The 13,562-nt window shown below is 35.1% G+C and overlaps 1 protein-coding gene across 2 annotated transcripts in view; it reads right to left on the bottom strand.

Annotated features, from left to right (window-relative positions):
• Nucleotides 1–1,587: 1,587 nt before the first annotated feature.
• CLINT1 (clathrin interactor 1) overlaps nt 1,588–13,562 on the bottom strand; it is a 62,494-nt gene continuing 50,519 nt past the window's right edge. Inside the window, exons 9-12 of one of the 2 annotated variants that reach the window (XM_002912504.4) lie at nt 10,082–10,156; nt 6,034–6,326; nt 4,312–4,516; nt 1,588–3,337 (exon numbers count right to left, since the gene is read on the bottom strand). In XM_002912504.4, the coding sequence (XP_002912550.2) occupies nt 2,991–3,337; nt 4,312–4,516; nt 6,034–6,326; nt 10,082–10,156 (920 nt within the window). In that variant the 3' untranslated portion in view covers nt 1,588–2,990. The remainder of the gene's footprint in view (nt 3,338–4,311; nt 4,517–6,033; nt 6,327–10,081; nt 10,157–13,562) is intronic. The other variant, XM_011219301.3, reaches the window with a different exon arrangement.

The raw sequence follows: 13,562 nt of genomic DNA, 5'->3' as shown, positions 1-13,562 counted from the left end.
ATGAACTTTTGGGTTTGTTGCATAAAAGGCATGCAGGTGGGGTGTTGAATAGTAACTGGCACATAGTCTTGATACGTAAGCACATTTACAAAAAAATAAAAATGGGAGGCAGAGAAATATTTAGTGTGCTTATGTCCATGCCGGTAGATCTGACATATTATTTATCCACCACTTCCAAATTTTAAGTTCATTTTAGGGCCCAGAGAAGTCAGGTAAACCAATCAGTGTCACACAGATAGTGTGCGTGGTTGAAATGGGGGTAGACCTGCTTCCAAGTCCACGCTCCTTCCACGACGCAATGCTGGCTCCGAGCAGAGTGGAAACACGAAACCAATTTACTTCACAAATCTGTTTACTGGGTGTGCTCTGTGCTTAGGACAGGTAGCTTTATTTTACAAAGGTGCTTCATAAATTTTGAGGAAAGTATCTATAGGCCTCAACTTAGTACTGACTACCCCAAACCCAACATCATGGATATCATCCAGACAACTTATAAACGAAGAAGTCCCATATGAGAACATTTATGGTTCCTGAAGATTTTATCAGAGAGGCTAAAAAAAAATTCAAAAGGGAAAAAAATGAAATCTGGAGTGGCAGTGGAGACTCACCTGCAAATCTGAGAAAAGTAACTGCTTCCCTGTCCCCCAGCAAAAAAACAAAACAAACAAACAAAACATTAGGCCGGTGAAAGGGTATAGGACTGGCAGAAGGGAGCCCAGCAGACTATTTAAAGAGTATTTTCTTGCCAAGTCCCAATTATTTGAGGGTATTTAGACCTTTCTTTGTAGTATCACTTAATAGCCCTTTCAGAAATAAATCACTGCATTGGATAGACCCCTTAAAGAGACAACTCTGTCCTTTCATGGGCTCTGAAACAAAAATACTGGTAAGACAGCAAACTGTATGTTGAGGTGCTATAATACATGAGATGGGGCGGGCTCCCTTCTGTCTTCAGAGAGAAACTATAGGAAGGAGGCATAGTTCAGAAAATGCTTTACAGATAAATCTTAATTTTATTAGGAAAGAATTTTTTAAACACAAAAGTTTAGAAACAAAATATTTCCTCCAAGAATCGTTACGTATTTGAAAAGGTGATGCTATACCTCTCAGTTTAATGAAATAATTCACTTAAGATGATGGGTTTTAAGTATCAGTGAAGATAGTCTCCATGCTGCTACCAGAGCCTGGCTTGACTGCTCTGAAGTAACAACACTTGAAAGCCCCTATTCTTTGAAACTAATTTAAACACATTGAATTGTTGAAAGATTAAAAACCACAGTCAGCTAATTACACTCTCTCTCATCTCTTATTCAGCAAATGAATCACTTTTCATTACCACTTAGCTGAAGTACATGAATTTCTGCCTAATTAGAAATGTTGTAGATGGAACATTAGCAAGAATGGAGCGGGTCAGGATATCTTTGCTGCTTCATTTTTAATTCCTACTGTAGAGTATGAGAGGAAAGAATAGAGAAGTCATTAAATAATTTTAAATTATTTATAAAAATTACTTTGCCCAAATTATAATTATTTTTTCCCCAAATGGTCTCAAATGTCTAACAGAATGAAAGAAAAAGCAGTTCAACATTGATTTTAATGAACATTTTAATGTTATGTATAACAGAACATTATGAATACAATGGAAACAAAGTTTTGTCAATTTAATAAAAAAAAATTTCAACACAAAGTGGGGAGGTAATAATTTGATACCTATATTATAGTACTTATTTTTAAAAATATTCCCAGCTTGAGGGTAAAACAATTAATTTTGCATTCCAAACTCTAGAATCATGATTTTCATGTGAGCTTAATGCAGAATTACAGCAGGAAAATGAAAACATTTTAATTAATTTCCTTTATTTGCCATTAAATCAATAAAATCTTTGACTGCTACAGGTCTCCTTTAATAATATATATTTAACTCCTCTCTATTGGAACCATATTGCTAATGCCATATTATATACACTCAAAACCAAAACAGAACAAATACTGTATAAAATCTAAAAGCCAACGTTGTTGAGTTCTAACATTTATATTTAACTTAAGGTTTTAACGAATTTTTACCTTTTCAATTTTTTGAAAAGACACCAAAAAAATAAAAATAAATATTTTTCTCTTTTGACTGTTCCTGACTGATAAGTGGTGGCTACAGGGATAAACACGGAAGGAAGCCTTGCCAAGTTAACCACTGCAAATTGTAAATAATGACTGCTAAAAACAAACAAAAATACTGGAGGGTTTTTTTTTTTTTTTCTTTTAAAGGAAACCATAGAGCAGTCCCAAAAAAATATTTTTCCTAGTTCTGCAAAGGATAATTATAGCAGAAGATATGGGGAAAGTCCCATAGCTATCACCAATCGCTTGAAGAGGTTTCGTTACAGTAAAAATTTGGATAGTATAATAGTAATAGCAGTGTTGCTGGAACATTAGCAAAAGTATATACATTCCAGTTACCTTTGATTTAGCCATAATCACATATGTATGCCTTTTTTGGACAAAAATATATATTTTTATAAAAAACTGATCATCCAACTTTAATGATTTCATTTATGGACTCAAGAGTGGTAGTAAAAGGAACAGACCCAATTATGACAAGGCGATTCAGGGACAGAAAAATCAAGTTCCTCAGGAAAAGAAAAGTATAAAATTAGAGATTCAAACACATTTATTCAGCCCTATTCCAGTCTTTGCACAAATCATGATGTTAAAATGGGCTCTTCAATTTATAAAGGCTTTCAAGGTCTCACTACCCCATTTGTGGTCTATTCTCACGGGGAAAAATGATTTTCACTGCCTCATCTGAAGTGCCCTTGCCTGGCCATCTGAAATACTAGATATTTCACTTTTATAAAACAGCCTTTTTGGTTCTTTATGTAGGTTTATTTTAATTAATTGATAAAAGAAAGGGGAGTTGATTAGCATTTTCCATCCCAACATCACCTATCTTCACCACCAAAAATCCTTCATTCAATCTGCTCCTTTATAATCTCTCATTTGCTAAAGTTGGCGAAATTTGCAAAGGCATCTTGCTTGGGCTGCACAGTTCCAGAAGTCATGGCTAAGTTGGGCATGCCCATTCCCATTGTGCCTGTGAGGCCCATCCCAGCAGTTGTCATCCCCATGTTCATGTTCATGCCCATGATGCTCTGGTTCATCATTGGAGTATTTCCAAGAGGGGCCATTCCCATGGTGCCAGTCATCACAGTGGGCATGCTCATAGGCATGGGTCCCCCCATCAAAGGGTTAGTTTGCGGCCGGACGGGAAGTATGTTTGATGGAGAACTGAGGTTCACAGCTCCAAAACTTTGGGTCATCACATTCATAGGCTGTTGCATATCTACCAGAAGAAAAGAGACAAAACACCTTTACATTAGATTTAACAAGAAGAAGAATAATACAATGTTCCTGACCATCAACACTTGTAAGCCCTAATAAAATTCCTTTATAGTGACTTCACAAGATAAGTCAATTAACTTGCACTATTTGCTCTAGAAAAATACTCTGTGGCTGTTAACTGGCTTCCCAAAGATGTAGAAACAGTTACGAGTGGGCTGGGGGAAAACATATGGCACTTTAAAATCATTCTGACAAAATTTATTGTTGATTCCAACCTAACAGGTTGTCAGGAGCTATTGTGTATCAAAAGCCTTGAAAAACTTTATACCGTTTGACTCACTCTATTTTTAGAACATTACATTAAGGGAAAAAATCACAAATACAAAGATTTATATAAAATCATGGAGTTATTTTTAATAGCAAAAAGCTGGAAAAAATGAAAATAACCAACGATAAAGAAGTTGTACACTGATATAATGGATAACTATAAATATCAAAAAAATCATTTTTTCCCTAAGAATATTAAATACAGGAAAAATGGTAATTTAATGCAGAATGACAACTGCAAGAAACAAAATATAAACAGAGTGATTTCAAGTATTAAAAATATGGTTAGAAGAGACAGAATATGAATTGATGGTGATTATCCCTGGATTATGAGTTAAGATGATCTTTGTTTCCTGGTCATATTTACCTAGATAGAAAACATTTTCTACGACAAATATTTTTATTTTAGTGATCAGACGCCCCAAACTCACCAAAATACAATGTTATTACGCCAAGAGCAGAATACAAAGTAATCCAATATGCCAGGATGTCTATCAAGTATCACAGGGAAAAAAATCCTGAGCAATCACACAGTCACCTTCAGTACGGTCCGCATCACGTATTCTCATTTGATGGCTTGAACTAGTCCTGCCATCAGGGTAAAGATTACAAGTGCACAAAGAAGCAAGATGTCTTGCGGTAACTTACTCTGTTGTTGAATCATTGTATTGAGTGACGGCTGCTGGGGTTTGGAAGGCTGCATACCAGGTAGTAAGTTGTCTAGGCTGATGTTTACACTGGGGTCAGACCAAGTAGAGGGCAGGGTTTTGCTGACTGGTTTCTGGACCATATCTGTATTCTGATTATAGAGAGGATTAGGCTTCTGCAGCACTGTGCTAACATTTTGCAAAGGCTGGAAAATAGAAAAATGCTCTAAAAATTAAGCATTTGCTCTTTAAAGGTTATCAAAACGGCAGTTTAATCACAATATCTCCAGATATACACTTGACTTAGTAACAAACTCCTGAAACCAAAAAGAAACACAAAAGTTCTAGGCTAAGTTCTTTAAGTTGAATCAGTAGCTTCCCCAAAAGGTTCCTCTGAATCCCAAATCATGTTTGGGGTTTAAAAAAAAAAAACAAAAAACCCCCACATACTTACATGAACAATTACCCTCCCATCACCCAAAGTCTAAAGCCACCATCCCAGGGCAACTACCAACTGCAGGTTAGTACAGCTTGAAAGGAAACATACAAATGGAAATTTATTATTACAAGATGGAATTCAGGATATGATTTCTCATGTTATAAAAAGCAAAACTATCAAAGCAATAAATTACACTGCACAAATTATGACATTTTCCTGCTCCATGTACACTTCTATTGCCTAAAGTGAGCAACATTAGTGGAACTTGATATATGTGTACCAATTCAGGAGAAAGGAGAAATTCAGGAGAAAGAAGCAGTATGCCTCGTAGTTACTAAGGATAACTATGAAAAGGACAGAAAAAAGAAAAGGGAATAGAAACAGGAAAAATAACTAAAAATGTACCAATGTAAAGAATTACAACATAGCTGCAATTAAGACCGCAAATAAGTAGACTGGCTTTATGTTTAGACCACATGAAAGAAACTCAAAAGAATAAACTGGTCTGGGCATGTTTAGTGGTACACAGTTCAATTTAATGGTACTGGTGTGCCCTTCAGGTCCTTTTTCTTAACGTTAGGTCCAACTTCTGTTATACAGAACAGTCACCTTTCTGCTTCTTTCTTCTCTTCCTCCATTCTAACACCCAAAAGAGGAGAATCTACACATTAAAATGAGTAATTAGCATCATAAAAAATATTCTGAATTGCTTGAATCAAAAACAGCAAGTTCCTGGTACAACTCAGACACATATACTCTAACCCTGTGCTTGTCTCAATTCTAAGTTAGTATTAGGTAACTTAGATTTCACTGTAAAAAAGTGAATTTAAAAACTCCCATTTAGTTGTTTATCCTTATGAAAATGAGAGTTGATGGAAGAGCCTATATAAAAATTACATAATGTAGATAGAGCAGGCCCAAAACAGGGAACAGCATTTGTCATTTCAGAGACCACGGGTGAAGCAATTATCTCTATTCCTTCTTAAAAACAGATTTTTTTAAACTACTAAATACCAAATTGCTTATGAATTCACTAAATTTTTATTAAGTGTCTCCTCTGCGCAATGCATCATGATTGGCTTTGCATGGACTCCAAGATGGGTGAGAAGGCCTTGCTCTCTAGAACCCAAATGACTACCAGGGGAAAGAGTGTAAGGTAAATGCAGTGTGCAAAAACAATCTATGTATGGCTTATTTTTCTGTCTCATGCTAGTCTACCATTATGTTAGTTACAGAATCTCAAAGATTAGGAATCGAAGTTTCCAAGGGAGGCAGACAACTTACCTGTGATCTTGACATGGGCAACCCCAGGCCTACAGTATTAGTGCTCATCATAGAGAAATTCATACTCTGGGAAGATGTCATGGTTGCCTGGGATGAGCCCATAAGATCAAATAGGTCCGAAGAATTTGAGGCAGCTGGAGGTGGGCCTAAAGCTGATTGTGAGCCACTGACAAGTTCTACAGCTGGCTGTGAGGCACCGCCAAAGAGCTCACCACTGGAGGCACCAGGGCCTGATGGGGCTTGGTTGAAGGCACTCCAGTCACCAAAGTCTCCATTCCCACTTGTTGCTGTAACTAAGAAGGAACAATAAGGGTAAGAAACTTTCTGAAATCTGCAGAACAAATAACAACCTACGAACTGAAACAAATTAGAGCTGATCTGTGTCCATCCAGATTAACACCTGCAGGTACCATCTCCATCTGGACATTATTTTTCTCATGAATATTCCACAAATGTTAACAAGGTGGCAAAAGAAAAAAAAATCCACATACAAAGTAAAATCCACCTCTTAGCAAGTCTGAGGTGATACACAGAAATTACAATCAAAACTTCCCTTTAACTTAAGTCTGCATATCATCAAATATGCTGCCAGCTAAACAAACATAAATTAGCCTAAGACCCTGAAAAGCAAGAAAACTTAATTGGTTAAACTTTTTGTTGGGAGATAGAGAATCCTCACATGAGGAGTCACTCAATAAATTCAGCAAATTCAACTCATTTCATCCATTCATTATTTGGAAAGGTTCAAAGAGAAATCAAACTATGATTTATATGGTCTCATGTAAATAAAACCCCAAATTCATGAGATTAAATTCATAAAGAAACAAAACAGAAAAGCATGGGAAAAAACACTCAGTAAAATGAAGAGTAAGGTTAGTAAATTTCTGTAAGAAGTTCTTACCCTTTTGGTCATGCTTTCATTGACCACACAAGGGCTGTAGATTGCCATGGCATAACCTTCATACTGTGCTTGCTTCACATGGGACTGTTCAATTTAGTTATTTAAATAAAAAGCGGTGTAAAGAGGGGAACTCAATGCTAATATTAAAAAAGGGGGGGAATTCTTATCATTACATTTAGAGATAATTATAACAAGTTTAAGACTTAATGCATTCAGTAATATAAAAATTGATAATAGGTTAATTAACGGACCATAGTGTTTAAGAGCATGGATTTTGTTACTACTAGATAAGTGACCCTAGGAAAGCTACATAACCCTCTCGCTATCTCACTTTTTGAAAAATCTAAGTTGTGAAGATTAAGTATTTTTTTGTGTGAGGATTAATTTAACATATAAGTGCCATTTAGGGTTTACTATTGTTACTATGGATTAACTGTGAAAACTCAGAGGAGGACCAAAGGCACCACATTCTCTTTCCTTTAGGTATGCCATAAAACAGTGTAGGTCAAGCTTCTAAAACATATACTATTTGGAACACAATGAATACAAAGGCAATTGATACTGAAGAAAAAAATTCTTTAGGCTATGCATGACTCTAAGTAAATAAACCTTTCTTTAAGTAAGGGACAAATACATAAATATGAATTAATGGAAGTTGAAAAAGCAAAGGTGAACAAAGAGCTACACATAAACTGTCATCTGAAAGAGAACAGTATATATTTCCAAGTTAATTAACACCATCTCTTTGTACTCCACGTTCACTTACAACTGGGAAATACATTTTGTCTAGCCTAAAAGGTAACCAACCACTCCAATACTGTGTCTCATTATGCTAACTATCTAAAGACAACAATAACATTAAGTCTTTAAAATTATATTTCTCTATTACCACATTAAAATGTGAGACCCTTCAAAAGAAAATAATTCACTTATCAAACCCACTCTCTACCAACAATTTAATACAAGAACGGGGCTAATATTACCTCAGGGTTTTACTAAAATATGTCTTTGATCTTCTTTACAAAAAAGACGGATTTAAGAGTTTTACAATTAGTTCAATATATTAAACAATTCAAATTAATTTAAGAAAGACTTGCTGGATAAAGGTAAACTTTATGCCGATTTCCTATATGCTTGATCTATAAAACAGAGTAAGAATGGAAACTGGGGCAAAATATGTTGCCCCATCCGAAAACTTTATCTGAGATTATTAATCATAGGAGGAAAAGATTTCTAGTGGGGCATATATTGTTCAGAAATGATTAATCATTGTTGCAACAGTTTTAGCCCCTTGCGTAATGGTGATCAGGTTATATTAATCACACGCATACAGATGAAGAGATGTATCAATTAGCAACATTAAGATATTCCAATTATTTGCATAGTAGGCAAGTTTGTATACATAAAAACTTTGAGAATTATACAGGCAGTCTGTAAAATTAGGGCAATGTTTATCTTCCACTTGATTTGTCTAAAGTAAGGTATTAACCCTTAGAAGACATAACCACACTTCTAAAATGAAGTTAATTACTCCACAATTCTGGTTTCTGTGAAATACTCAGATAGACAAGTAGGCTATTAAAATAACCCCAGATGGGGTGCCTGGGTGGCACAGCGGTTAAGCGTCTGCCTTCGGCTCAGGGCGTGATCCTGGCGTTATGGGATCGAGCCCCCCATCAGGCTCTTCTGCTATGAGCCTGTCTTCCTCTCCCACTCCCCCTGCTTGTGTTCCCTCTCTCGCTGGCTGTCTCTATCTCTGTCGAATAAATAAAATTAAAAAAAAAAATAACCCCAGATGATTAAAGCCTTTGTATCTTTCTTTTTTTTAATACTTTTTTTAAAAAAAGATTTTATTTATTTATTTGACAGAGAGAGAGACAGCCAGCGAGAGAGGGAACACAAGCAGGGGGTGGGAGAGGAAGAAGCAGGCTCCCAGCAGAGGAGGCCTGATGTGGGGATCGATCCCAGAATGCCAGGATCACACCCTGAGCCGAAGGCTGGTGCTTAACAACTGAACCAACCAGGCGCCCCTAAAGCTTTTGTATCTTTCTTCCTAAATCCTCACAAAACTAAATCAGACATTTCTAAATAGAAATTTTAATTCAATTAATCTAATGGCGATAACTCTACTTGAAATTAGACTAATTCAGCTAAATTATACCTTTTCTCCCTGCCTCACCTCATGTTTAAAATTTATAACTAAATCTTCATATTATCTCTCAAACTTCAGAGTGACAAGATTTTATACAAAAAACCACTATAGCCAACTCCTTTACAACTTAAAGAAGAAAGGACACTTAATAACAAGCTTAGTCCCTATTCCATACACTTCTATAGACGTTACCTTATATCCTTATAATGAACCATGTCAAATGGTATTCCTGATTTTAGGAAGCTGGAGGCTCAGCAGCTTTTCCAAAGTTAAACAGCTACCATACTATATGGCAGAGGCAGTAAGGTAAAAATATTCATAAAGAAAGGGAAAAAAGACAAATGTTTCACCTCAATCCTTGATGTTCAAACCTATATTGTTAGTTCCAAGTACACAACTTAAAGATTTGGTATCTGTATATACTGCAAAATGATCACCATAATAAATTGAGGGCATTTTAAAATTTCTAATCTAACATGGAAGGAAAGTTTTACCTGAGGTTCAGCTGCTCGCTATTTGAGGATGTGTTAAAATGAAGTTCAATTATTTTTTATAGAAATGCTCTTACTATATCTAAATTACAAAGAAATGAATTTTATTAAGATAGTCTGCCTAATCCCAATGTCCTTGGGCGAAACATAAACCGTAATATTCTTCCTGCTAAATTGAGATTATACTTACTCACACTCCCCACCATGCTGTTCCGGCCCCCGCAAAAAAAAAAAAAAAAGCTAAACAAGAGTCGCTTATAAATAAGGGCAATTTTATTTAGGTGTGCCTGACTGAGTAGTTTGCAACTTAATTAATTCTTTAGCACATTTAAGACACTGATGCAACAAAATACCTTTGTGAACAAATTCTCAAAGACTCAGGAATTATAAATACTACAAGGAGTAAAACATCAAAAAGCAGCTTATTTGGTAGAGAAGGAATTGTTGGGTCTTGATAACCTTTTCACTGCCCCTAGATTTCTGGCCAATCCAATTGTATCATACCTTGGGAAGGGAAATTGCCTGATGCAGCAGCTGAGCCAAAGTCAGCAAATCCTCCAAATAAATCAGCTGATCCGCCTAGAAATTAAGCATGAAGAAAAGTTAAACTGTTAAAACCACAGAACAACCGGCAGCAATTTCAGGAAGCCGTTTTAGCAGCACACTTAAAAACTGCCTAACATTAGAGGCTCCAGACCCATCACAGAAGCTAGTTTGTTGATCTAGGTTTTCATGCCACCATGTTTCTTTTAAGCTACCACAAACTCTTACATTCCTCAGTGCTTTATCTTGTAAGTAAGTGACACTACATTTGTGGTTAAAGTTATCCCTCACTTACATTGCCTGAACACTGTGTGAACCCTGTGGTTTATCCAGTCAATTATGCTCTTTATAAGAATCTTTGGTGGATGCTACAACCTGGGTAAAATGTTGCTAGAGAATGAGATATTCACATAATCACCAACTATCACCCCACAGATTACTTAGTAAATACAAAGGATATGAAGTTACTACAATGGAGAAACCGAATAGATATCAACCTACACAACTGATCAAATTTAATGCCACTAATAATCAGACAAAATAGTATTCAGGGGCCCTTTAATGCAAGGGATTGAAAAGGAGATAATCACCTGTGTTAAGAATTCCAGCCAAAAATATTTAACTGCAATGTAATCATGAGGAATGAATCAGACAAATTACAAACTGAGGGACACTTTGCAAAACAACTCTCCAGACTCTTCAGAAAATGTCAACATCATAAAAGACAAAGAAGAATGGGGCTGCTACAGATTAAAGGAGCCTAAAGAAACATGACAAGTAAATGAAATGTATGATCTCTGACTGGATTCTGGATTTTTTTTATAAAAGCAACTATCCTGAAATGACATAACTGAGACATCAGGGAAATCTGAAAATGGTCTGTATAAATTTCCCAAGTATGATAATTATATTGTGATTATAAAGGAGAATGTCCCTGTTTTAAGAAGATATATGCTTAAGTATTTTGGGGGCAAAAAGGCTTGGTACTTCCAATTTTCTCTCAAATGGTACACTATAACAAACGGGATATAATAAACAATAAAAATGATCTAGAGACAGATGAAGAAAATGTGGCAGAGTTTCTGTAGGTTTAAAATTTTTTGAAATAAAAAAGGGAAACATTTTTGAGGTTGATTTGCATAAATATCAGTTTTAATAGCTACATAGGAAAAAATGAATGCAATGATTTTGGAGGACTATTTGTTTTCTATTGTCTACTCCACGAACAGGCAAATACTTACATTTTTAATACATGAAAAAATAACAGCCTTTTGCTACTTCTAAACTGTTGTTTTTAAAGAGGTGAGACCCAAAGGCTGCAAATCAATCTCTGTGCGCGTTAACAGCACATTCTCACACAAAATTTTATTTGTAAACATTACTCGGGTAAGAATATTTACTTTTACCTACAATTTGAACGATATTATACTGAATTTTAATATTCCATTTTTGTCCAATTCAGTTATCAACGAAATAGCAATAGCCGAAGGATCTAAAACCTTAAATAGCTGTCCTTATTTTTCTTTGTCCTTAAAGATTTCACTCTTAAGAGTCACAACCTTAGAAGTTTAGAGCAGCAGTTCAATTATGGTGCTTTTAGTGTTATGAGAACATTATATAGGTTACATCACAGCTGCTTAGCCTGCAGTGCTTAGAAACTAGCCAGGTGGGACTGGAACATCTGGGCTGCACTCAAATACCACCAGGGACAGATTCCAACATCTGGTGCCATTTCTGAATTGTCTTATCGCTGCAAGACATTCTGCCCCATCTGCTACACTCAACTGGGTTAATTAAACTAGAACCATCTTCCCTTCCTAATAAATGGCCAGCAGTAATAAAAGGAACAAATCAGTTTCTGATACATGTGTACTTGGTATTTCTTTTTAATGCACATTTACTGTAGTCAACTATCAGCAAGCATAACAAATTTCCTATTTCTTTACCTCATTAGAGAGGCACATATTCACATATAACCTCACCCACCATGAACCAACTCCCACCAAGGCCAAGGTTCTCAACTCCTACCAACACTATAGCTCATCTGGCTACTTTTGCTTTATCCAAAGGATAATATCACAGTGATTCGTTTTTCTCTTCTTCAAAGATACATAATCATGATAAAATGTGGTGAGGGGCATAAAAAGATCAATGAGCTACATTTTTAAACTATATAAACAAGCATATATATTAATAAAAACTAGCAGGGAAATGAAAATTGCAAATAGTTGCTGCTTTATATTCATTAATTTGTCTTCTGTATTGTTCCTTCATGTTAAAAATATTGATCAAAGTATACTGTTAGGTAACAGAATGACAGTTAATCATTTGCTAGAACATTAAGGGATTTGAAAATTAGGAATTATTTTTATTTGCTTCATCCAGCAGTGAATAAACATCAATATGTAATTTTTTGTGCTAAACAAGTTAGGGATTTTCAAATCTTATCCAGTCTGGGCTACAAAGAAAGTGCATGATGCAGAAAAAGGCACTTGAATACTACAGGATCATAACTTCAAACAGGGTAAGATATTTTATTTTTGTCATATCCTGATTTAGTATTTCAGATAATTATCTACTTTGTTAGTCCACTGCTTTACCTTCTAACATCTGAACTAAAATTATTTTGTATTCATACCTTATCTACAGCAAATATTATACCTCTCCATCCATACTATAGGGAGTTGGATTTCAACATAACCAATTTAAAGCATACTGCAAGTAAAGAATGGAAACACATCTAAGTATAGAAGCCACTTTTTCTTGAAAAGGACTTAAGTTTTCTCTAATCTTTTGAAGTGCCACAGATTATGCTTCTCCTTGGGTTTTACACAATGTGATCTTCAACTCTGAAAACGATCTCAAAATATCTCAATATTTTAAAATCTATTTCTTTTAGGAAAAGCTTCTCTATTCGAGGAGGGACTATCTTTACCTGTATATGTGATGTTATTCATACCAATGTCTTAAATTCAACAGAAATTTTCTATACTGCAGCATTTTCCCAGATAACTTCTATCTAAGGGAATTTAAATAAAAGAGTGTACCAAAAATTGCTGCATGTGGAAGATTGCTAAATTTCACAACAAGAGCTATCCTTCAAGATTCCCACATGAGAGCTGTCATTATAAATGAACCATTTCCATCTGCCTTTTCAGGATAGTAAGGAGGTTATTTACAATCACCAGCTGGGAACATGTATTTTCCAAAGCAATACTGTGAACAGGAAAAAGCTGAACCAGACAGTGTTTAAACTTCAAATGAAAATTTTCTTCAACAAAGAATTTCATCTAGATTACATTATAAAAAACGAAATTGTGCAAGAATTCTAATAAATATAAAATTAAAAGAACTGACAAAACGCAAAAAAAATGTATGACAAAGGTTAATATATATATATATATATAATATATATATATATATATATATATATAAAGTTTAT

The sequence above is a fragment of the Ailuropoda melanoleuca genome, chromosome 3, assembly GCF_002007445.2.
Source record: "Ailuropoda melanoleuca isolate Jingjing chromosome 3, ASM200744v2, whole genome shotgun sequence".
NCBI lineage: Eukaryota > Metazoa > Chordata > Mammalia > Carnivora > Ursidae > Ailuropoda > Ailuropoda melanoleuca.
This window is presented reverse-complemented; position numbering and strand designations above follow the sequence as displayed.